Here is a 26,829-nt window from a genome sequence, read left to right as displayed (position 1 = left end):
TAGCTTGACGCTTATGAAAATGATAAAAATAAAAACAGTTGGTGCACAATGACAACTATGACAATTCCTTGAAATGCTCATAAAACCGGCTAGGACAAAATAAGGATGTTGTAATGGTTCTTTACTAATAGGCAGATTTCCTGATCATCTTGTTATCTACTTTAGATGTATATATAATATACATGTATATGATTAGTTTCGGAAGTACAGAAAACCAGTGCCAAATGAATATATGTAATGAATGAATATCAAACAAATATCCAATTAAGAAGCAGCTTCACGCTGCCATTTTATCTGGGTGTCATCGTTTTACTACTGTCATGTTCTTGTAGTAATATCTCAATTATAAAATCTGTTATAAAGCGTATAGGCGACAGATTAGGCAAAAAGGCATCAAAACGAAACAAACAATTTAATTTAGAAACATATTTAAATGGGAATAAAAGATCAATTACTTTAAATACAAACAACACTGAATTAAAAATTCACAGTCAAAATTAAAATCAATAGTTTCCGTTGCAAAACAAACAGACGTCAATGCAAAATTAACACGTCATTGCCACTCATATTTTTGTAGGATGGTGCTCATAAAGGTGTGACGTAGCATGAAAGTAAATCAATCGGCTTCCTGTGCCACCTGGCGTTCATTATAATTTTTGTCCACTAAGAGTTGATTTTGCATTGACGTCTGTTTGTTTGTTTCGCTATGTCTTTTTTGATCTATCTCCGCCCATATAAACGCCGGTCATCCTATGATTGATCAGTAACTGATGTTTTGGATTTAACACTAGTAGAAGTAGCACTTCTTGTACGGTCAATTTATTGGTTACGGTATTTGATAGTTTGATAGTTCGAGAACAACTTCGATGCGTTTAGGTATTTATATGTACATTGTATGCAAATAAAGATCAAACCGTTTTGTAATACGTTAACTTTTACAGATCGTGAATCTACTCGAAAACAAGAACTCGATTAAAAAAAACTTTCAGACTGATGCAAAGCATGTATACACTTGGCTAATGTATCATGGTTCAGTTGTATATGTTTTTTTCCAAACTGTTTGTAGGTAAGAGTGCAAAAAAATTGTTTTGAAGTGTACTCATTACGGAAATAACATATTTAATTGCAAATAACATTCACAAAATTTCACAAGCGATCACAGATGACTTGCATTCCGAAACTATTACAGACCATTACGGACTAAAAATAATCACAAAAATGAAGTGTCCAGATAAATCTATCAAATATGTAAAACTTCATACTTAAGTTGGTGCAGATTTTTTTTATTATTATTATCTAGTCAACCTCGTACCCTACAAGCTCAAATCTTACCCATTCAATCTCGTACCCTACAAGCTCAAATCTTACCCATCGCTAAATGTACAATTATTAGAGCTGTATATTGGTTCATATAAGCAGCCACGTACTTTTATGAAAAGAACCGGGGTCGACTTCAAACGTATATAAACACGAACTTCTTGTTGTAAATTGTTAACATTGTTTTATTTATTTCAACTCACTATTCTGACTACGAATGACAATCAATTCATTATCAAAAACTCACACAAAAGTTCACGTGGCTTCGTAGAAGTGCGCAAGTTTGTGTTGTATATTATCATATTTCTAAGGGCATGAGTGATTTCGGTTTACATGGAACACTTAGATGAATTAACACAAAACTCTCCGCCACTCCGCATAATTGAACTACAAACGACTAGTTGGCATTTTCCCTTTCTAAATTTTGATTTAGAACTCAGGGTCATTCCTGCCCTTAGAAACATGTACCTCTGATCTAGCTACAACTAATTCACAGTTGATAAGATACAGCTCAAATCATCGCATAGACACCTATATATATTACACTTACTATGCCACCGTCTAATCTTTTTATTTGTCATCTCGATGTCACGAGGCGATAATCGTACTAAAATCAATGCACAATTTGTTGCATTCAGTAATTCCGTTTTTATTCAGAGGGATGCGGGATAAGAATGCCTCCTTTGGCCACAACTAATAGAACATGACCTTTTGACATAACGATCTAATGCAAAGAAAGGTTCCATGTTTACAATGCTACTGTTTTGAAATGCAAGAAACAGTGACGGACACATAAGGATGGTTTCGGGGGTTTGGTCATGCATCCTTTTGTATATAAAGTTATTAGTAACCACTTTGGCCTAAGAAGAACATGCTTTGATACTGTTATTATTTGATTTCCATGTGTTTTTGTTATGGCTATGATTTTGGCCGAGGCTTATGATGAAATAATGATGCATGGATACTACTATGTTATTAATTACTGAATCAAATTAATCATTGCATTTGATTTATGTGCTGTGTATTGGTTCCGTAATTTCTAGATTGCATATTTGGCCACAATACACTAAAGTAGCTAGGAACCCTTTCTTTATCGAAATCACTGCCCCTTTTTGTAAATAATTAGGATCCGCCTCTGGATGAAATGTGTTTCGATTGGTACTCAGCACCCCTCTTCATATTTTCCTTTCTAGAAGTGATGAGTATTTGTAATGTCATGGAGGTGTCCATCCTAGCTTAGCATCAAATGGCTTATGATGCGTCTAGTAACATTTGTAGACAACTTGAATATCGGAAGAAAACGACTGGTTTATTCGGATACTGATAAGAGGTTAGAGGTCAACTAGTTTTAATTGAAATGTTATTAATTCAAACCAAATTAATTAGAATATTTTATTGTTTATTGGTTTTGTAGGTTTAGTATTTTGGTTTCCTCGAAATACGACAACAGAACTGCCAGGGCCAAGTTCCTTCATAATTGTTCGTCACCGTGTCGCTCTAATCAAAATCATAATCAACTTCGATGAGCATGAAGAAACCCAATCCGACGAGAACAAAGAAAGCAGAGACGATGACAAAGTAGAAAGAGAATCCTAAACTGTCGATGGTCTCTTTGTCAGCCTCTACTCCAAAAACTACCAGGCCAACAACTATGAAGATCGCTGTTAAATAAAAAAAAAAATACATTTACTGTGTATATCATTAAAATATGTTAATCTCATTGGATAATCGGCTCAACACGTCATGGTTCATTAGTCGATGAAAATTTATATAGGCCACAATTATAAGTGGACTGATTCTATTGATCACTGTGTATTGCCTATTTTCTATGTATATCTAAAATATTATAGAAATCATAAAGATTTAACAAATCACATGGGTCAATGCAACTCAAACAAGTTCCGCACTCGTGATCATATTTAGATTATTCACTCCTTCCAATTAATTATCCTATTAATATTTAGCATATCCAGGTTTTCCTATAGTTATAATTATCACTGTAATCACAGGCAAAGGAAGACACGTTTGACCTTTGTTTGTTCCTGACTACTCATTTTTACGCATGCGTTTTGTATCATATATCATTGGACCAATCGCTCATCCATCAATAAGCTTACGCTGAATTTTGGACTTGACTTTTTAAATGTTAGAAGACTCCCTTTAAAAATGAATTGTTTGGTTCGACATTTTGATCCTCATTTTAATTGTTGATGTAGTATGCTTAATGTCATACGTCTTATTGTGTTACTCTTCACGTGGGTATGCTTTTACAGACACAAAATAGCTCTAGAAACGAGCCGCAATGCCTCATAATTCCTTAGAGGAATATTATCACTCTCAAATCGGAAGCGGAAATCGAATAATTTTGATGCACTTAAAAATAGTAACTTAACAACTTGTTCTTTATAAGAAGAGATATGATTGTGTGAACATCTGCCAAAAAGAGGTACAAACGAGCCAATAAATGCCAGATAATAAGAAAATAGATTGAAATTGTATAAATCTTAGTTATTATAATGAAGACTGTTGTGGTTGATAAAAGTGTCTGTCTTATTTCCTTTGCTTGTTACAGTATTTAATAGTGCGATTAGTGCTGTATCGATGACGATGATACTTTTTCTAAGTACACCCTAATCGTAGAATCGATCAAGGTTTCAATGCAAATTTGGTTGCTCCCTCAGCGGGATCCGAACCCATTCTCTTCTCCGACATCTATGGCAATACCGCCTGCATTAAGTCCAATGCTCTAGACCACTCGGCCAACTAGGCTATATAAAAATATCTTTCGTTAATCGAGTGATTCTTCCTCGTAAGTAAATCTAGAGCGCGAACATTAGCACATGATATAACTGAACATGACAACCTTTGATGCTATCGGGTAAGACAGCCTAGGACCTGCAGCATTATACAAATACAGCCACACCCAGTATATTATATATATAAGAATTATAACAGAATGTGGCAACTCTTAGGCCACCATCTTACTTGCTAGTGCATTACTATATAGATACATAGCATGCATAACGAGGATCAACATAGAATGATAATACAAGTATGCATGAATATACAAAATCAAGTCTAAGCTACACCCCATCTCTAGAATCGATGGCAATTCGGTCGCTCCCTCAGCGGGATTCGAAACCCTTCTCTTCCCTGACATCTATGGAAACACCGCCTGCGTTAAGTCTAACGCTCTAGACCACTCGACCAACTAGGCTATATAAAATATAGCTTTCATTATATCAGGGACTATATAATACTAAAAGGTCTGAAAAATTCCCAACAATGTTAGAACTGTCGAATTTGCTATGCAAATTTTTGGTCGTTCCCTCGTACCGCTGTGACATCTATGGCAACACCGCCTGCACAAAGTCCAGCGCCCTAGACCACTCGGCCAGCTAGGCTATATGAAAATATAGCTTTCGCTGGCCAGGTCATTCCTCCTCGTAGGATTAATCTAGGGCTGTAACTTAGTACGCGATGTATGGTAGTACGGGGACAGTTCATTTAGATGTTATTATGTAGGATAGAGGATCAAATTAATGATGCATGTTACAACAAATCAATATTATACAAGGTCTCAGAGTGTAATGACTCTATTCGCTACACTGCTCCGTTGGATCAAATTGATACAGGGAAGATATTTAAACGTATAGAAAGGTCTAAAAAATCCCCAACGATGTTAGAACTGTCAAATTATATATATAAGCTTTTTATTTCCTATTATTATTTTATTATTTTATTTATCATTAAAACAACGATGCCTTAGAGGAATGTGTCGCTATATGACAACAACACCTATTGTGATCCTTTTTGTACGTTGTACGTTGTAATATCATAAATAACCTGGAGGATTCTGTCACATACAATGTATGACATCTTTGCCATACTGTACGATATTTGTTAATAACGATGCCTTAGGAGAATGTGAAATATTTCAGTAGCGGATTCAGGGATGCACTCATGCCGCTCCGGACCACCCTCTCCCAGCTTTGCAAAACAAATTGGTGTCATTAAATGACTACTCCAGCTGTAAAGATTTGATGATCTTTTATACGACTGTATCAAGCTAATTGCTTTCATGTTTTTTTTTCTAATTTGAAAAGTGGCATGTTTATTTAACAATGAACATAAATAAATATTCACGAAAGTAAAAGGTTTATTACGATCATAAACAAGAGCGTTGAAAATTAAATCTGAAGATATGTATTCTGATGAGAATTCGTTTGTAAAACTTTCCAGGACAAAGCCATTCTAGGTCTTGCCAATTCGTCCTGTCTGAACCCACGAGATACACGATGTAACTCACATGTGTTAGTGCTATGCATACATAGAAACTCAAGACTCGATTTTAGATGATTTGAAATACACTACTTACCGGCACATAATATTAAGCTAATAGTCAGATAGCGAGTCACTTTATTACTCTGAGCGAAATTGTAAACAAGCATGGTCACAAATCCTGCAAAGAGGAAAACTAGAGCAACAGTCTCAAAGGCTTGCACCACCTTCAACCAACCTGTAAATGAGTAATAAATGCTATTTGAAATATATCTGAATTTGAGTATCGGTGAAACTATTAAGTTTTGGATATAATTCCAAACTAAGCTCCCAGATGGCCTCTATGGTTAACTACACAGTCTATCGAACTATATTTCTTCCAAGCTTTTTTTTTAATTATTCGGTAGTTATTGGGTGAAATCTATTTTTGTCTTGGCGTCCAGGTCAAATAATACCGCGACAGTTTGAAAGTGCACACTTAGAGTACGTCGTTTCATTGAATGAACTATCATAGTCTCAACGTCATTGTCAAATTATATCTACTGATTGTGCAACTTTTGTTTTCATTGGTGGATGGATTTTCCTTCTATGGTCTTTTGCATATTGTTCATTCAAATATTTTCATCAATGGCAGGGGAATTTCTATGTATCATCTTTATTTGCATATTGCTATTTCGGTTTTTTATCCAATCACGAGTCGTCAAATCACAAATGCGAAACAAAACACTGAAATCCAACACATCTAAAAACGATCCCCACAAAAAAACCCAAAAAACAAAACAAAACAAAACAAAACAAAACAAAACAAAACAAAAAACAAAACAAAACATAAACAAAGCAAAACAAAACAAAACAAAACAAAACAAAACAAAAAACAAAACAAAAACAAAACAAACAAAAGACAAACAAACAATAGACATAAATTAACAATTTGCTCTTTAAATATGCATTTGTACCAGATGCAAAACAGAGATTTTCGTTTCCGTGACATAGGAGTACCGTAACTATGAACCGTGACATTTCATCAGTATACAAAGTAAAAATATGACTTGGGATATTTTAATTTAGTTTATTTCTCCTCATAATAATTATAAAGAAATATCAAGTTTGTCATGAATTATTATATATATCAAGGAAGAATTACATCCTCAATTGTATATGTTTAAATAGACTTGAGACTTATATTTTTTCTATTTGGTGGATTGAATAACCATAAAATATCAGACTTATATTTGTAGGTTTGGTATAAACCTCGTATCCATATCTTAATCCAGAATACCTTTGCATTAGAATGTTTTAAGCACTCATTAATTTTTTTTTCTAAACAATTTTCATCGATTTGATAAAAAAATTTAATACATGTACTGTTTTTTTTCTACACGAGTGTCAGCGGTAATGTACAAATGTAGTAAATTAAAAAAGAAAAACCCAATAATATAAATATTACAAATTTCCTTATGCTGTATCAACAGCATTAGAACCAAATATACCAAAGACGTTCAAGATTCAAAAAGAAAAGGTACACAAGGAGTATTCAAAACTGAAAATATCGACTTAGCCAAATCGAGCATCGATAAGTTTCTACTAAAGTATATCAAAGAAACTACATTAATGGTTTCCCACGGATAATACACGGAATAATGTCTCAGTGTTTTAGGGGTTTCGTGTGTTAGTGTATAATATAATTTCGACATATTATATATATATATAATACATAGAAATGATGTAATTTGCGGGGTGGGGTTGCTACCTTGCATTCTGACCCTGTTTTATAAAATGTAATCTTACCTTCAGCAAACCCTGTTCCAATAAAATCAGAACAAAGTATTACCCCAGCCGAAGTGGTACAACTCCTCCACAGTCCGTAAAAACTCTCATCCCCAGAGATATCTTCAATATAGGACCAGTATTCTGTCGAAAAACCGACGATAAACAGGATAAAACCGAGGAGTAGAAAACTGAAGCTCATCCATTTTCGTACTGTTGTAGTACAAAATGAACAACAACCTTCATCAAAGAAGAAACCCATTGTTCACTACTATCACAAGAACCTTGCTAGTGGAATGCTGGTACCACTCTGCTTCAAAGCAAAATGGCGACAATATTGATCATGCAACATAACATATTTATATTCTTGGCAAGTAAGTACCAAAAACGTCCTGTTACCTTTGGATAAAACTCAAATGACAGAAGATAATGCTATTTCAGAGTTCCACTTGGTATTTTGCATTAATGTGAAATTTTCATAACTTTCTTCACATTTTACTCACCCACATTATATATTATGAAATGTTTCATGTAACGTGTACTCAGAAAATGTACATAATATTGAAGGTACTTCATAAGACTAGGAGTAGATGCAAGACTATGACAAGCCTGCACAGATTAGACATGTAGACTCTAATTTTGGCAAAATTTCTATCCCGCAATTCAAATTGGGAAAACAATTATTCAAATATTTCTATGTAAATCTAAGTAGAAATATAAAGTATTATCATCCCCATTGTGCACCAATTGGGTGGACTAATAAGAGCCATGCCCTTTATTAATAAGTGTTGAAAGTTAGAACTTTCAAAACTTTTAAAAATTTCCTGTCAACTACATTTCCCATTATCCTAAACAAACAAAATTGTACCCGACATCATTTTAAATAATATGATTTGGAGAGGAGAAGTTAGTTCGTATTTTCTTCAATTTTCTTCTCCAATTACCATTTTGTCAAATCAAAGACTTTTGATGGTAAAGCAAAGTTATAGGGGGAGGTGTTTATGACAAAAGCACCCGATTCAATCCGTGTTATCCTATTAAATAGACCTTATGTTAGTGAGGTTACGTTTCTCAATTAGACTATATTGTATACCATGTTAACACAAGTTACAAGTACAAAAGAATCCAATAAACCCTGAAGATAATCATACACGGGGCTACATTATATAAACTTTATTCTCTAAAACCAGATAGGTACAGAGAAACAAAAACAGTTAATATAATAATACAAAAATATTACACGAATGTACTGCACAGAGATAAATTATATAAAACAATGGTGTTCAAAGGTGTCTTCTAGCTATTCCAACATTTTAAAAATATATATTCTGGATATTCCTACATGCAGAGAACAATGGATGTTGTTTTAGTAGGTTTTGTTGTTTTAGTAATTATTGCCCAATTAATTTTGCAGGTAAATTTGGGATTCAACATTGAATTTAAACATTTTATTAGCAAAATTATAATGTGTTTTAGAGAAATGTGGGGCTATTTTTGCCAAATTTATAACTTTTTCATGGTAATAAACATATAAAATATAGACTTAAAATGTTGAAATATTGGAAAGAAGATAGAGACTGAAAATTAAATTCAGTTAATTAATAAACAAACGAAGAAGCCGTCCATGTCTGCACCTTGCTCCAGTACCAAGCCGATGGTAAACGTGTCCCAAGAAAACGCAAATACCGAGAGATCGACTCCAGACTTACAACACTAAAGATTCGTCTACAGAACCAGGAACTCACATCAGTCGTTTGCTTACGCTGCTTCTCATCTTTTGCATCTAAAGTAGACTTGTGAACTTTTGATTAGTGCTTGAGCTGTTGTGCTTTGTATGTTTTATTTATGCATTTATTGTATGATTCTTTTAAACAAATCATGTGTACTTTAACTTTATTTACTGCTTTTTCATTTATTTACAATGTTATCAGTGCTTGAATATTTTGTACTTATAAAGTGTGTATTATCAATGACTTATTGTCACCATTAATATTGAACATTTAATAAAATTGTGAAAAAAAAATCTTATTTTTTTTATTTGTTATAAAAGAAAACTTTAAATGACACCTAAACACTTGCAAGTCTAAAATTCATAAGAATTTTCACATGAACCTTTACAGATCCCAAATAAAATTTCATACATACAGCAAAAATGTGACAGGTAACTCCAACACATTTAGAATTCCAATTAAAGTTTTGTTTTTACAGTATACACAAACTTAATCCCTTGTTTATACAACCGTTCTGGCTATTCCTACATGGATTTTATAATTTTTACCTATAAATTTTAGAATGTTGGAATAGCCAGCATAAACGTGTTCAAAAAGCATATTATGATAATTACAACAATATCAGCGGTTCCCCTGGAGATTCTATCTTATTGTTAATCACTCGTATAAATTTGCAAAGATTATTAAGGTCTGATAAATTTCTGCTGTTCATTAACTCGTTGAATTTCAAAATGTTCGGGCGAAAATAAAATTTTAATTTCAAATAAAGTTTTCTCTCCTAAAAAAATATAGTGACATTCATCACCAATTTCTTGAGAGTTGCATATATTGCATTTTCTGTTTTCTCTAGAAATGTGGCGCCAACTGCCAGATTCTATAGGCAGCTTATGGTTTGTGGTTCGGAATCTAAAAGAGTGATACAATTTCTATCACTTAAAATCTTTAAATAATTCTCAAACTCAAAACTATTTTTATAAAGTCTATAATTTAGAGCTTTCGGCGACTCTTGAATGTCAGATTGCCAATTTTGTTTAAATTGATCTATAATTGTTAGTTTTAATGAGTTAACTAGCCAGAATATACTAGTAAAATATTGGCTATTCCACACATTTGATTTACCACAATTATCCAAGATGGATTTCACATAATTAAGCCACATGTAATTATTATCGAAATTCTTATGACAAAGTCTATATAAAATGAAAGGTAGTTTATTTTCCTTCCCTGTAATAAGTTTCGCCCAATATTTGACAACTCTTAGTTTAATGCAAATATCAAGCGGGTATCTCCCTAGCTCTCCATAAATCATGAAATCTGGCGTCGATTTCTTTGTATTTAGCAGAAGTTTACAAAATTTAAGGTGAACTCTCTCTATCGCGGAATTATTCCCTGCCCCCCCCCTCACACCCATAGAGTAATATTTGTTTAATAACTTTATCGAACATATCTATCTGACATTCAGTAGATAAGTTATGTAATCTCCCTTAACGAAGAACGTCATACATTACACGGGTGGCATTCTCTGCATTACATTTTTTTTGCTTTGAGAAAGCTACTAGATATAGAGAAGAAACGCCTAAGTATGTGAAGTTCTTAACTATTTCTATTTCTTGATCTTCATATCAAAATTTCATATCGTTATGTCACCTGCCCTTTGAAAATACAATAATTTTGCTTTTGTCTACATTAACCTCCAGTTTCCAAATATTACAATATTCATGTAATGCATTAAGTTGATTTTGGTCTTTTTCTGATTCCGACAAAATAGTAGTGTCATCTGCATACAATATCAGGAAAAGTTTTACATAATTATCAAGTTCTGTTTCTATTTCATCTGATATACTTTTCAGACCAATAATGTTTTTACTATACTTAAAATCTTCCAAGTCATTTATATATAATGAAAATAGTGCAAGGGACAAGTTTTCTCCTTGTCTAACACCTATATTACAGAGGAAATAATCTGAATGTTCTCTACCATTAAAGATAGGAGATTTTACATTTCTATACATGTAACAATAACATTAAACATCTTACCATTAATTGATGTGTTAAGTAGTTTTGTCCATAAACCAGGACGCCAAACCGTGTCAAAGGCCTTGGCAAAATCAATAAAGGCACAGTAGAGTTTTTTTTTCTTTTGTCGAAGCAATTCATTCAATAATTGTAAAGTAAAAATGCTGTCAATAGTTGAATAACCATGTCTGAAGCCAAACTGGTTCTCATTAAGTAAAAGATAATTTTCTAAAAAGACATTTAGCGTTAAATTCAAAACAGATGTGAATAATTTTCCCATGCAGCTTAAAATAGTTATGGGTCTATAGTTTTTTGGATATGATTTGTCCCCCTTATTTTTATGAAATGGAATACTTATCAGAATTAAATACAATATTAAAAAAATTGAAGGATACAGAAGGGTCTTAAACACGGAGTGAGTCTGACAGTACACAAACCCTTATGAGTCCATTTAACAAAATTACGGTTTATTCCCATTTGTCCCACATTTGAAAAAAACTATATTCCCAGTTGTCCAACATTCTTATAACAACAAATAATTAATTAGTGTTTTGACAAAGTTATAGTCTTTTTCTAGTACTCCACTATCACCATCTAGTCATATACATGTAGATACATATTTTTGATTGGAATTAAAAAAAAAAAAAAATAATAAAAATAATAAGTGAAGTTAATTATTTTAACTAATTAAACCAGCAGTCATATAATAACTTTTAATAACTGACCACATTAATTGGCTAATCAATTTCTTTCTAAGTGGGCTTTTGAGCAACATGCCACTTCAGCTTGTTGAAATCAATGTGAACACATCTCAAAAGAGGTATATATAGAAAGTAAAAATGTCAACTTGAATCAAAGTCAAAATGGCTAATGCACAGCTAAACATAGAATTCATAGAGAACAGTAGAGGTAGACAAAGTCTTGTTCACAACAATTACCGTTTCCAGGTAAAGAATCGTCGTGAAGAAAGGGTTTACTGGCGGTGTGCTGTCAGAACATGCCCAGCTAACTATAAGAACCTTAAACAACATACCAGTAGGTTACAACATTCAACACAACCACAGAGCAGAGCCATATAAGTTAGAGGCAGCAAAGGTGTTAAACACAATCAAAAAAAGATGTAGAGAAGAAGCAACAGCTGTACCAAAACTCTATGATGAAGAGGTAGCAAAATCGAGAACACCTGAATGGAATGAAGAAGTACAAAATATGGTTGAAAAACTACCAACATTCCAGTCTTCTAGAAGCATACTTTATAGACAACGTCCCCGTCTACTACCAAAGTTGCCAACATCAACCAACGACATTGATTTACAAGGTCAATGGACCCAAACATCAGCTGGTGAACAGTTCCTTCTTGCAGATGACAACAATGGACAACGCATATTGGTCTTCGCAACGCAACAGAATCTTCAACTACTAGCTAATAACGACACCATCTTTGGAGATGGTACATTCTTCACCTGCCCTTCTGTATTTACTCAACTCTACACAATTCGTGGCAAAGTAAATGGTCAGATGTATCCTCTTGTTTATGGTCTACTCCCTGGCAAGAGTGAAGACGTTTACATAAGGTTTTTTAGTATTGTACATACCAACTGCACAAACCAGCAACTTCAACTTCAGCCTTCAACTTTTGTTCTGGACTTCGAGACTGCGACAATCAATGCAGCAAAGACTGTCTTTCCTAACATTGCAATTCGAGGGTGTTTTTTTTTTTCATTTCACGCAGTGTATTTGGAGGAAGACACAGCAATCAGGACTACAAACACAGTACAAAGAAAATGAAGTCATCAAGACACTGGTACGCAGAGCAGCAGTGCTACCCTTAGTTCCTCTGCAGAGTGTAGAAGATGTGTGGTTTAATGCTTTGACTGACTTGGAAAATGCCGATATTAACATCAACACAATACCATTTACAGACTACGTAACAACGCAGTGGGTAGAGTCTGATCAGCAAATCTGGAACCACTTTGACCATGATGAATCCAGAACAACCAACCAATTAGAGGGATGGCATTCCAAGATTAAGAAACAAATACAGCAGGCACATCCGAACATCTACACATTCATTACTCATCTCAAGCAGATCCAATCAGCCAATGAAGTAAATATCATCCAAATTAGAGCAGGGGGACTACCAACAAGAAAGCGCCGCAAATACAGAAATATTGACAACAGACTGCAACTACTCAAACAAAGACTACGCAACGGGGAAATCACAGTTATCAATTATGCTGATGCAGTAGAAGTGAATGAACATTTTACTGTTTGTTTTATACTGTAATAGTGCATTATTATCATTCTCTGTTAATTTTTGTGAATCTTGTTATTTTCATAAATTGAAATATATCATAAAGCAATTAATAAATATTAGAAAAAAATATTGTTGTTTCAATTATCACCCAAGGAGAAAAATATTAATATGGAAAAAGCATCATCAAAAAGCACAGTTCAAAATGCATTCAAACTATCCACATGGAATATCTCCCTCTGTTACCAGGCATCAGTACAAAGGATTGGAAAAGATCTATTTTATTTTATAATAAGTTACATATTTTGTAGCAATAAATATACTTCAGGAATAATTTATCTATAGATACTACATAATACAATTAGATAATATTCAGAAAAAGACTATACATAATTACCTATTGTAATAAGGGTGTGAAAACAACTAATTAACATGTACAAAATTCCCACTTGTCCCACACATTTTTACCTGTAATTATAGAATGTGGGACAACTGGGATGACACCAAAATTACACGACAGTCAAGTAATGACAAAATAATAATAGAGGATGGAGTCATCATAACGATAACCAACAAGAATTTAACCTTTGACCTTAGAAGCACTGAGAGCCTAATTTCAGTCTTACAGGAAGATACCATGTACTACACAAGGTAATAGAGAGTCAGGATCTTCACTAGTTTCGTATCTTTCGTATCTTTAACAGAAACAAAAATATCTAGTTCAGTTAATGTACAGTTAAGTTAAATTAAATTATGAAAATAAATATAGCGTAGTTGATGTAAAATTATAAAAGGTGTAAATAATTTAAAAAATATCAGTATAATCAACTTCGTCCTCTGCCTCATATCAAAGAAAAGAGGAATGGGTGAAAAACAACAACTACAAAAAAAAAACAAACAAAAAAAAAAAAAAAAAAAACAAACAAACAAACAAACAAACACCCCCCCAAAAAAAACCCCCAAAATAATAAAGAACAAACAAGAGTTTCTCAAGAGCCTTTGCCGCTCATCTGGTTCATTTTTCGCACTTCAAGGGGAATATCCCTAACACGAAGCCGTCTGACGTCTTTGAGCCAATGAAGCCTCTAGTAGACCTTGTCACAAGAATCATTTTATTAATTGAAAGTTAGTTTTTTCTATCTATTGGCTGAAACTGCAAAATAAACCCTCATTTTTCGCTTGTCAAGGATAACTCTAACAAGAAGTCGTCTGACAACTTTGACTCAACGGAGACTTTTGTAGGCCGTTACATAAGGATTACTTCACCAGTATAAAGTTTTTTCCTATCTCATAGTTTTCAAGATACTGGCTGAAAACTACAAAGTCATTTTTTGCCTTTCGATGATAATAACTCTAACAAGGAGTGATTCAATCCTTAAGAAATTGTGGGTTTTGTTTGATTTCATATATCGACGTATTTTTGTATGGATTTTGTCAAAAGGATTTTTATTTCCAGTAAATTAAATGTTAAAACATATGATGTATACCTCTAGATAATTTCAGGTCAAATAATAATTTTAGAGTTGAATACTTATCCGTTGAAACCCGGAGTTAATCTGATTAACATTAAATTTAACCTAACGAGATTTTAAAAAGTAACTAGAAAATGTTTACGATGAAATGTTTGTGCACAGAGGTGTGACTCAATAGCTTTTAATAACCTGCCAACATAGCCTCGAGGAAAACCATTTATGAAAACGATCACTCTCTTCCGTCAAGTATATATCATATCTGGTTATAAGTTTGTTTTATAGGCAGAATGAATAAATACAGTCACTTTGGTTATCATAATGACGCAATTTAGAAAAGGTGATTTAATTAAAAAAAATACTTCCCAATCCTAAATCTTGACTAGTACAGAGACGACTGTGAGAAGGTAAGACTTTTTAAAGATTTCACTTTTTATATTTACTTTTAATTTTTAACATTATATATATACAGTACAAACGTTCGTGTACAGACCACGTAGTACAGACCCCGAGTCCCAAGTGATTATTACGATATCAAATCTTCCAAAAGATGACGTTTGTTCATTAGTATCAATTCTATTTTTTCTTTCAGAGCTTCGACTTATATAGGAATAATATTCACACGAAGAGACATGGATACGTCATCAGCGAGTGGAATCTTCGAAAATACAACGGGAATATTACACCGACCGCCTCGTACACGCAGACCCATGACGAAACCACCTCATCTCTTTACGTTAGAAAACTACTACAGACGACATATGCATGTTTATTATGGTATTGTTTCGCCTGCAATTAGTTGCTTTGTCATAGCGTTGAACATTTTATTGATAATAACTTTAATTAAAGGGAAGTTCCGTAGATCGACTCACGTGATGATCACAGCCATTGCAATAGCCGATATTTTGACTGGAATTATTCCTCTTCCTTTTAGCATTTACATTTTCTCACTGGAACGCAGAAACGATTATTTGACTGTACCATGGTGTTATATTTATGACTACATGGTAAAATATTTTTCAGAGATACTACACCTTACTTCCCTTCATTTGACAGTCGGTTTGGGAATAGAACGCTTTATTGTAATTGCCTATCCCTTGCAGGCAAAGACAATTTGCCGGATGAAAAATGGGATAATATTCAGTGTCGTCATATTTGTAATAAGCGTAATCGTGCAGTGTGATTTGTTTACTTTGACATCTTTTAAAGAGGTGTCAAGAACAATTAGAAATCGAACAGTGATTGGATGTTTAAGAGTACCGAAAATCAGATCTAATAATGAATACATTGTAAGACAAACGTTCTTAATATTTGTGCCGTGTGTTATTCTAATCGTTTTTACCATTCTGTTAGTGAAAACATCTAAAGAAATTCAGAAATGGAGAGAGCAACACTCTTCAGAAACAACTAAAAGTTTAGAAAGACTCGACTTGACAGTTGTGTTGATGATGAGTTTCATCGTTGTCAAGGAAACTGTTATTGCTTTGATGCTCATTCTAAGTAGAGTTAAAGTTCTAAGAATTACTGACACTTACGAAGAAATGGGTGGTATAGCTGCAATCGTTTACCAAGCCACTTCACCAGTTAATTTAGTTATTTTATTTACTCTCAGTTCAAATTTCCGTGAAAAATTCAAAGAGTTGTTTTGTTGTTGGTTTTATCTGAAAAAGAAGAGTGTAGAATACAACTCTACTACACTTTCTTCTAAGACGAACGACAAGACTCACATTGAAGATACAAGAATGTGAATATGAAGTAATTTCTTTTTACATAATTTTAAGAATTGATAATGAAAATACAAATAAAGATAACGTTTAAAAGTACTAAATGACAACCTACTTTATACACATTAAAGGGCGGTTACTAGTACATACTTGTATCTATTAATTTTATTAACATCAGTCTGAAATTATCTGAGGAGCATTGAGCTGGTGAATCTATAAGGTAAGATTCGCCTATTTACTGGTTTTATGCCCCTAAACTTTTATTATTTGAACAGCAACCATTGATGTTTGATACGATGTAAATGACCTGTAATTTACTGAAATTCACTACAGTAAGATGTAAACTTCATGAAAAGTAAACACAATATACTACTGTTCCAACTTAGCTGTCTCTTTAGCGTTTTACTTCTATTTTGAATTGTCCTGTTTCCAGTTTTGAAGCACTTGGCGCGCGTACGACTTACTTCATAGATTTGTAGTTTTGGTGATTTATGAGTTTGTATTTATGCTATACTAGAGGATAACCGCGAAATCGCGGTCGATTGAGCAAAGTATGGACACAGTACTAATTTGACGGATCCAAACAAAATGAGTAATTGTCGCAAGGATCTAAGATCATCTACCATACATCGATGGTGTACAGTTTTGTTCAAATTGCTCTAGCGGTTTTAGAGGAGTTGACCATTAACCTTTCAGGGAGACTGAGTTTTCTTTTTGAGTCAGAATTATTTTGTTTTTTTTTTTGTTTATTTTTACAAAATATGTACTTTTCTAATGCATGTAAGCGAATTATTTTTTTCTTTTTTTATACACATTACTGATTTTTAACCCTTCCTTACCAAATTATCTTTTCCCCAAAATCAGGATAGAAATATTTTGAACAACCAAAGAACGCCCCCCCCCCGGAAGTTAAATGGTGCGTCCCTAAGCAAAGTTCCATATCCTCGTGTCAATGACCTTTCCTAGAAAAATTGGTTTAATCTGGGACTATGAAGCTCTTTTATTGGTCCCAGGTTTAATTTTACCCAGGAGAATGGGAGAAGCTGATATTTTACAACGATGATGACGACACCGAGAAACGCAAAGAGAATACTTGAAAAGTTGATATGGCTCCTTTGGGGGAAAAAAACCAAACTCAATTAAAATGCACTTGCAATAAACAATATGACTGCTCTAGACATGCGTTGCGTCAATGACGTATTTTTGCAGCAATTGATAAATTCAAGATTAGCAATCTCTACCTGTAACCCTGGTGCTATTAGCTGGTTATCCCGAGGCTTTGCTCAAGTTTTCACACCATGGCCAATGGGTAGCAAGAAAGTTACCTTGATTTTTACGTTATCAAGAATTCCGCTTATGTGCGCACTATAGGGGGCCTTCTTGGTCTGGTTTGAGGGTTTTTCATTGTTGAAGACCCTCATACAACATCAAGACGCAGAAGAGGCATTAAAGCCCTATTCCTTGATATCGGTTATTTTCAATGTATCGAGAGTTTTCTTAGACGCACATTCACCACGTAACCACTCTTTTATATATACAAGTATGAGATCAACCCCAAATATGTGTTCGCTCGTAATATTTAATGGGTGATCGATTGATGATCCAGTCATTTTTTTGTTCTTTGTTTTTTTTTTTTGGGGGGGGGGGGTGGGGGGAGGAAAGGGGAGTAGGGTTGAACACCCTTTAATTTTCTGAAAGTTCTGCTCCACCCAGTTAAAAGGTGCATACTAAGTTCATAATTTACTCAAAACAATAGGTAGGGGTTTACCAGTCATTCCAGTATGCACATAAAAAGGGGGAGGGGTCCGGACTTCGGGCGCAGATGTTTACACATACAAGGGGGAAGGTTTATTTCGACACGCATATCTTGACAGTTTTGCACCCCAGAAAATGGTGGATGTCGTTTAATTAAAGGAGAAGACCATGTTATTGTGCAAGTTATGAATATCGAAACTAATCTGTTAAATATTCCTGAAAATTAAATTGAAACAAAATAATTTCCTTTTCTTAATTAATCGAGATTTATAATTAGGAAATTTGAATTTCCCGCACCTATGGGCGCCACCATGATCAGTTGAACTGTGACGTCACGAAGTCGGTTTGTAAAGTGAAAGTTAATAGGTAATTGATTACGATGTCCCAAAAACGCAAATTTGGGACTTTTCCCCAATAATTTTAACCCAAAATAGATAGAAGAAGAGATTGAGGCACATGTAAGCAAATGTCAGACATCACTGACGAACAACGGGATTTGCAGCCAGATGACTAGTATTTGTAAGGAAAATTTTATGACTACTTCCGAAGAAGTAGTTCATGTTGCTGGTAACTTTTAAAACATTTCTCTTTTATCATTCGTGCAATCGTAAGCTTGACAAGTCATCATGTTTTGGTGATTAGATAAAAAGGATCGTAGAAATATTTACGGAATATTCTTTGTTTACATATTTGCAGTACTTGCATCAGTACCAAACCGACTTAGTGACGTCACGAGCCAATCGGAAACTATCGGTGGAAATCAATAAAGTCTTACAATGATCTTCCTTCAGAAAGGAGAGTTCTGCAAGTTGGCTATCCACTTATATTTCAAGGATTTCCAACTTTGCATAGCCTTGAGCATTTTATAAAAGCGCATTTTGCATTAAAGGTTATTTATTTTTGTTGATGTGGGTATGATTTATCATAAGATCATAACTTAATGCAAAGGTGGTCTTTCTCTTTAAGCAAAATGATGAACTTCAAATACTCGTGTAACATGTACCCATGATCCGGGCAATACGTCGATTGAACATGCGTGAAAGCGTATTATAATTCACGGACCAATGACGGTCTTCGAATTTTGGATATTTTCCCAAGTTTTCGCATCTTCTATAGAAAAAAACGATTGTTTCAAAGACGAATTTAGGAAGTACACAACACTACATTTATACTTCATATCACACATATATTCGACCTTGTATGGTTTCAGAGGAGTTGTGGCTCAAAGAAATTGGTCTCTTCCTTTAGTAGTATATATATATATAACTTGCAGTCCGATTGAAGCAATGGACAGCAATAGACTTCAAATTCAAATATTTGATTTACTGTAGCTGCGGTAATTACATGGATACTTTTAAATAACTTCTTTGAAACCATTTATCTACTTACGGAAGTGTAAATAGTTTAACTTTCAAAGAAAAATGTCGACTGTTCTTCCTTTCCCCCAGAGACCGGCAACCAGGTTGTCGTGTGTTTGTGGGTTACGTCCCTTTGAAAAAACATGTTGAAATGGCTTGCATTCCGTAAATATGAAAAACGACTGTTGGAGATGTGTAGCTTAAATGTCCCAATATTATTTTCCCCGTTGGCGTTATGCTTTTGTGCAAATCTTTGAAATATTCAATATTTCATTCGCCACAAGGTTTCATTTTATATGGTCAAAGACGTATTCACTTGTACTATTTTAAAGGTAACGGGTAGGTAACGGAAGATATAATAATTTGAACGATTGAACTATAAGCCCCTGATGTAGACTGAACAAGTGTTGTTTAATGATACTAACATAAAGTCCCAGGTAGAACTAAATTGTATGGCCGTAAAATGCTATCGTAATACAGGTAAATACCATGGAAACAAACAGTCATATGTGTGATTTAACTTTTATGATATTTGTTCCCATAGTATTAGCAAAATAAATGATAATACCATATTATACTAACTGAAATATGACTTGTGGCGCAAAAGCAATGCGTCGCTCCCCGCAGTTGAATTGTACCTACAAAAAAGACTAATACAAGTTTACCTGTAATACGGAAGCATTTTGGGGCCATACAATTTACTTTTTACAATTTGTTATAACAGATTATTAATTTGATACAACAAGTTAGTAATTTGATATGATAAGTTATTAATTTGTTGTAACAGATTATCAATTTGGTATTACAGATTACTAATTTGATATCACAATTTAGTAATTTGATATGATAAGTTATTAATTTGTTATAACAGATTATTAATTGGATGTTACAGATTACTTATTTGATATTACAGGTTACTAATTTGATAATACAGATAACTACTTTGATATAACAAATTACTACTTAGGTACAACGCATTTACTTGATGTAATTACATTGATATATTAGTCAATTTTACATTCGGTATTAAGTTGTAGTGACTTATTTATCACATTTCTGTGAAGAGATAAACTTTTGCAAGTGATGGATCTGACTTGTTTTTGCTTTTGTGACCAATCATACGTAATTTGGTATTGTAGGTCAGGGATTTTATATTGTATTATATAGTCCCTGTGTAGGTACAGCATTTAACAATGTTAATAAAAATGTATAAGAAAAATGTTCATCATTTATTATTTCGAAAAGATATACCACTACTCCGTTCGACTCCTCGTCTATTGTATATGGAGATATATTACCAATAAAATAAGCTTTCGATACGGATGGAATTGTTTTGTTTTTAGGATTGTTTAAATTGGGCACAAACAAATCAAATCATTTGAGTTCAATCGGTCAAAGGTAAACGTCGCTTGTAGTCGTTTGTTCTTGACGAAATAAATTTTATTTCTTTCTTGTGTTCTTTGTAAATGTTTTAGTTCGCTGCGTAATGGGTTCTTTATGCTTCATGTACTCGTCTTTGGGAACCTCAGGTTGAATTCTTGTGTACGTAAATCGAAATCGAAAATCGAGATGAATACAAACACAAACCCAACTAATAATATAGATTTAAGTAACCAAATATATGTGCACAAAAAATAATAAAAAAAAACTAAACAGACAAATGAAAAAAGCTCGGACCTTACTTAAACTTGACGCATGAACCAGGTGCACTGGTAATGTAAGCGTCCTCTGTTTTCACGAAACAACCAAAGGGTTGCTCATATAGTGTCAAGTCTAGGGAATAAAAGGAAAACTATGACGTATAGGAAACGAGTCTTTCCTTATGGTTGAGAAGTCAACAACATATTAATAAAAAAGCACGCGCATTGATACGTAATGAAACAGTGAATAATTAAACTGTTATATCAAATTACGAACTTGTTATATCAAATTTATAATCTGTTATAACAAATTATAAACAAAGTATATTGTATGACCCTAAAAGGCTTCCGTACTGTATAATATCAGAGTAATTGTCATCGCCCTTGTTTGACCGAGGTGGTCGCTGTGATATTACAGTAATATTCTCGGAGATGCTACTTGCAGATGTCGAATCCATGTCTCTTCGAATGGAAGTTTGCCTTAAAGCAAAGCTTTTGTTATAGAATCTGTTATAATTTACACTGTGTTACATGGTTGTATTTACAGTTATTAGCACGTCTAAGACCTGGGCTGAAATCATTAACCTTTTAAAGCAAACTAAGATAAACAACATTTTACATTTGAATTGTGAATATTTTCGCATGAAGTCATCCGTTATGTGTGTATTTAAAAAAAAATTCTTGTCTTGATTTGCACAGCTGACTAGGACGAACAAACCCAATTCAGATATATGTATATCTAATTGCCATGGATTACGTTTTATATTTTTGGATAATTATTAGTAGTTCATGAAGGAAAAAATACAAACATGTTTGTTTAGAAACTGTATATTTGTTATTATGCGAAGAAATGTATATTCGTGTGAATTCAGTGTAATATTTTTTTACGAATATAGAAAATTGAGTTGCTTCCCTTTTAACCGAATGATGATCCTGAATAACAAGCTCTACATCCATTGTGAAAAAAGTCCACATTTCACATCCAATTTAAAAAAAATAAATAAAAAAACAAAATGCTTGAAAAATGACGATAGAAAATCCCTATCATCTAACGAAGCAAATAAATGATATAATGTCTTCTGTATTGATACTTCCTTAAAACAGGACAAACATTCAATCAAGCACTAAGGTCTACGGTCCTTTTTTCCATATACACATATTTGCAGTGAAATCGTCCTTTTACATAACGATATTTGTCCACTTTACAATGATATATAGCGTTATGTAGGTGACTGTGTTGTGTTGGGCGTATTCACTGAAAATAGCGGTCCATTCAACCACTATAACTACCATAACAAGTGTCTGCTATTTTTTTGTAGAAAATTAGAAAAAATGACTGTAATAATGTTATATTTTTGTATTATTGTGGGCACTTTTATACAGTGACTCATTTGTCCATTACAAAGTGACAAGTCAGAAAGTACGGCATCAGTGATTTCTTTATCCTTAATAGGCTGTCACTATAATGCTTGGATGTAGTATTAACAAAGCAACATCTCTTTGGAAACAAAAGAAATAATCGTTTACTTTTTGCGGGGTAAACTATACAAATAATACATTTTGCGAGGGTAAGCTATTCAAATAATACTTTTTTGTATGCTTGTGTAATTGACAAAGCACAACACGACATTTCCGACTAACGAACATTATTTTTGTCATGGAAAATGATGCAAAAATCTTTTAACTTGTCAAGACATTGACAGAAAACAAATCATCTTTCAGATAGAACGAAACAAACGTTGTCCGACTCATCAATTAAACAGGTTTTGATGTTATATTTATAAAAAAACTTCCTTTCTGTATACTTCAATCTAGTGGCATAAACACTTTAGTTGTAAAATGTGCTACGCCATTAGTACCAGGAACATCTGACAGCGCGAAAATTGATCCGTTTACACTCACATTACCTACAAAAGACATAAACACATTGGCTCACTGTTGCATCTGACCTCAATGTATATACAGCTGTCCGATGGTATAGGATCTAATTAGCAAGAAAACATACAAAATTGAATAAATAACTACCATGCAAACATTAAAAACAAAACATCAAACAAACAAATAAGACAAATCATTCCGTTTGTCTCTATGTACTTTCTTATAAAGAGTTTTAAACCGTTCAGTCTTTTTGAAAATTTCAATTATGATTCCAAATTGTTTGCAAAGCTTGCAGCATATTGAAAGTGTAGATGCAATTATGAACCATTTTTACCTTGTATTGAATCCACAGAAACGGTTTCACCCAGAAGTGTTGTGAAGGTATCTCCCTCTCTCATACCACTAGTATACCAAGTTCCAGTAAATATATGGTTCAGCATTACACCTGTTGTGAAGATTGTAAAAGATGATACATGTATTTAACAAATGTTTAAAATTGCATGGCTTTTATTCATAGAAAAACTGTTGGTTTATCCCTTTCTCCCTGCACATATAGTATGTATTGTTTACCTTTATAGAGAATAGTCGTTACTTTGCTTATATTTCACATCTGACACCTTAACACCTTAAATATAGAGATACCACATGACTGTGTTACTATTTGATTTCAGTTTAGACCTCAGCATTACATTGCAAGGTTTCATTGGAATATTCTATCGTGTTCAATAATTGTTTAAAAAACGCCATTAGAGTAAAATGAATTTACTCAGCAGAAAATTGTTCTGTGGCGCCAAGGCGAGATCGCTTTGGATACCGAACTTAACAGCTTTCTCTTTGTCCTGTTTGGTGTCTTATTGCTGTACCAGTATTTTCTAATTTGGATCTCTATACATGTATTTGTCTGGCTACGCTAGAAATAGTTTTTTTCTTTACTCTGTGAAATTCGGGTATCTTTGAAAGTGCAAACAAACTTACGTCTTATAGCCGTTACATTTCCCTTTAGAAGATTCAATGTGCTGTTTGGTAGGGCTTCAAATGCTGTATCCACAGGCGCCATTATGGTGAAAGGGTCACGCTCTAAAATTATTTGATGTAGGCATGCAATAATATTTATTCATCGGAGATCGTGGAAGCTCTTAACCATGATTGTTCGTAAAAAGTCCCACGAAGAAATGAGTAAAAATCGTCGAAAATAAGTTCGCCTAACAATAACTGACGAGCATTTATTGAATGCATTTCATGGTTTTGTAATAAAAAAAATAGAACACAGAAGTTAAAAGAAAACAGTAGATTCTTTGGCTTTATTCCCCGTTTGTACACTTAGTATTGCTTCTCAGTTATTTCCCCTCGTCTATTCAGAATGTAATAATTGACTTACTTTCATACGTTACAAAAGAATCAACTGAGCAATGCAATCTTTAAATATATAAGGTAAGTACTGTTAAGCATTTCAGCAATTCCTCCATCAATTATACCGTACCCCATGTATCTGGTTATGGGAAGAAACATCAACTGTGCGACCGATCCAAAACCTGGCCAAAGATACATAACACGTGACAGGACATGTAGAATTCCGTTCGATGCAACGTGATCGAAGCCTGTAATACTGCTTCCTGATGCCGTAACAGTCTGTAAACACATATTTATGTGTAAGACAAAGTTGACAACGATTAAGAAAATATATGAATATAAAGACTGCTAGAAGGGACTTATTGTATGTATATTTCTTAAGATGTATTTGTGAAATGCAGACATTATGTTTTCTTCAAGTTCAAATGTGCCTCATGGATTCCCATTGCCAAAATAAAGGACATAGTAAAGGTAATATACCACCGGGACCATATCGAATGAACATTTTTTAAATTGACATAGCATTGAGTTCAATGTTAAAAGCAAAATATCTCTTTGTGAGAAAATACTGATAAAAGGTGACAAATATCTTGTTCTACAGGATTTTTGCATTGTGATACAGCGTTTCAATTTCCCGGAAGTAAACAATAAAATGCAGTGCGGTCTTCGGATTTCGATACGTTCTACATCTAAAATTCCGGAAGGGAAACTGAAACTAGAACGAGACTTACATACCCTATAAACACGTAATTGTCGTCTAAGGATAGCAAGTCTCTCTGAATTTGTTAAAACTATTCGAGTATAATAAAACCGAAAATACGAGTCTTAAAATAATTACGAAATTACTTAGTTAAAATCATTTAAATAAATGAGATTTATATTTCGAAATTACCTGACCATAGTGATATATGTTGATTCGAACGTGAAGGGGTTTGTCAGCACCTTCCGGTGTATACTCAGATTTATAAGTGGCTTCGTTGTAGAATAGATCCCGAGTATGATTCCCATGTAGAACATGATATTGGAGTAAACTTTTGACATAATCTACATCTTGTAAATTACTTTTCTCTTCTTTAGGTAGGTTTTCAAAGGCTTCGTTTGAAGGTACAAACACCGTCAAAGGCTCTTTGATGTGAAATAAAACAACAAAATCGGTTGTATTCTGATGTATGCAATATAAACTAATTAATATTGTATTTCAGAGTCAAAGATTTAATCAACTCAAATGTCAAATCTAAGAGAAGCAGATATTAGCGAAAAAATCACGAATATTAAGTTGAAGAATATCGAGTTTTGATATAAAGTAGCACTCAAGTACAAATAGAGCATGGATTGTAAAATAAACAGGTTTTTATGAAAGTTGCCAAGGACGTTACAAAACCATCGGGAAATAAACATAAACGAGGCGACATTAGATATTACCACTTAAGTATCAGTCTTTGTAAGAAGTTGGTAAAACATGGTATGTATAATAATTTACCACATTGACAGTGTAATCAGGCTATAAGTACTATCAGTATCAAAAGTGTCCATAGCATTTTGGTAAAATGAGATATAATTGCATTGAAATGCATTATCAAGGAGAAATTCAAGAACAGAAACATGAAATGTCTTAACATTAAAAAAAAACAATTCCAAATATATCCAGTGGTGAAGAGATTAAGTAGTGGTAATTTCATATAGAGAAGACTTCCTTGAGTGAAAGTTTCTTGTTAGATCAGTTGGTAGATTACATGCATATTTCATGTTTTTTTTTCATTTTGCCGGATTCTTACAGTTATTGGTAATGATAAGAAATGTCGACTATTAAACACATTTATGGTACACGACGACTTCACAAAGATTTTGTACATTAGTACTACAAAATGTAAATGGTGATATTACTACATAAATACCCACCTTTCTGTGTAAGTTTGTCTTTAAGTCCAGTACTGTTGGCTAGTTCCAGAAACTTTGTTGCATTTAAATCAATGATAGCATCTAGTAAAGTCCTATTCTTGTGTGGCAGACTCAAACAGCAAACATACAGTACACAACTTACTACATGTACAAGCCGTGGTATCAACATTGTTAAGTTAGTGGGCAAAATGGCGTACTAGTACATTTGTAAGCCCTATATATCTTATCGCAATTACGACATATGAAGTCGTGTTACCGTTATTCAAACCTAACTGGACTTGTTTTGAATGCTTTAAAAAAAACATATACTCGGCGCATTGTGTTCAAAGGGGCGATGGTTTATGCCATACATGCATTGAATTTAATTGCGTTATTGACCTTTATTAGTAAA

At 33.5% G+C, this 26,829-nt stretch overlaps 3 protein-coding genes across 4 annotated transcripts; 1 reads left to right on the top strand and 2 right to left on the bottom strand.

The window, feature by feature from the left end:
* Positions 1-2,699: 2,699 nt before the first annotated feature.
* On the bottom strand, positions 2,700-10,357 carry LOC148611226 (uncharacterized). Its single transcript, XM_088591534.1, has 3 exons — positions 7,387-10,357; positions 5,696-5,836; positions 2,700-2,978 (listed from the first exon to the last, which is right to left on the bottom strand). Exons 1-3 carry the CDS (start codon positions 7,625-7,627, stop codon positions 2,815-2,817), a joined length of 546 nt encoding a protein of 181 aa, XP_088447660.1. The 5' UTR covers positions 7,628-10,357; the 3' UTR covers positions 2,700-2,814.
* A 5,109-nt stretch (positions 10,358-15,466) lies between these two features.
* Positions 15,467-16,703, top strand: LOC148611225 (sex peptide receptor-related protein 2-like). The gene has a single exon (XM_088591530.1). It carries the CDS (start codon positions 15,467-15,469, stop codon positions 16,580-16,582), a length of 1,116 nt encoding a protein of 371 aa, XP_088447656.1. The 3' UTR covers positions 16,583-16,703.
* LOC148611224 (transforming growth factor-beta-induced protein ig-h3-like) lies at positions 16,370-26,657 on the bottom strand. Of its 2 annotated transcripts, XM_088591531.1 has the most exons (8): positions 26,439-26,657; positions 25,432-25,664; positions 24,629-24,818; positions 24,165-24,266; positions 23,524-23,634; positions 20,240-20,309; positions 19,703-19,802; positions 16,370-16,495 (listed from the first exon to the last, which is right to left on the bottom strand). In XM_088591531.1, exons 1-7 carry the CDS (start codon positions 26,605-26,607, stop codon positions 19,718-19,720), a joined length of 960 nt encoding a protein of 319 aa, XP_088447657.1. In that variant the 5' UTR covers positions 26,608-26,657; the 3' UTR covers positions 16,370-16,495; positions 19,703-19,717. The 2 variants fall into 2 exon arrangements, with proteins under 2 accessions (XP_088447657.1, XP_088447659.1); XM_088591533.1 differs by lacking the exons at positions 16,370-16,495; positions 19,703-19,802; positions 20,240-20,309 and adding an exon at positions 23,067-23,218.
* Between the last annotated feature and the right edge of the window lie 172 nt (positions 26,658-26,829).

Source organism: Perna viridis, chromosome 7 (assembly GCF_037379345.1).
Source record: "Perna viridis isolate PV_CMFRI_1.1 ecotype Kerala chromosome 7, ASM3737934v1, whole genome shotgun sequence".
In the NCBI taxonomy this organism is placed as follows: domain Eukaryota; kingdom Metazoa; phylum Mollusca; class Bivalvia; order Mytilida; family Mytilidae; genus Perna; species Perna viridis.
Note: the sequence above shows the minus strand (reverse complement) of the source record. Positions and strands in the feature narration are given on the sequence as shown.

Coding starts and splice junctions, on each gene's coding strand:
- LOC148611226 (XM_088591534.1), bottom strand. CDS start 7,627: ATGGGTTTCTTCTTTGATGAAGGTTGTTGTTCATTTTGTACTACAACA. Junction 5,837..7,386: donor TGGAACAGGGTTTGCTGAAG/GTAAGATTACAT, acceptor ACTCATTTACAG/GTTGGTTGAAGGTGGTGCAA. Junction 2,979..5,695: donor TAGCTTAATATTATGTGCCG/GTAAGTAGTGTA, acceptor TTTATTTAACAG/CGATCTTCATAGTTGTTGGC.
- LOC148611225 (XM_088591530.1), top strand. CDS start 15,467: ATGGATACGTCATCAGCGAGTGGAATCTTCGAAAATACAACGGGAATA.
- LOC148611224 (XM_088591531.1), bottom strand. CDS start 26,607: ATGTTGATACCACGGCTTGTACATGTAGTAAGTTGTGTACTGTATGTT. Junction 25,665..26,438: donor AGACAAACTTACACAGAAAG/GTGGGTATTTAT, acceptor TTCACATCAAAG/AGCCTTTGACGGTGTTTGTA. Junction 24,819..25,431: donor ACATATATCACTATGGTCAG/GTAATTTCGAAA, acceptor ATGTGTTTACAG/ACTGTTACGGCATCAGGAAG.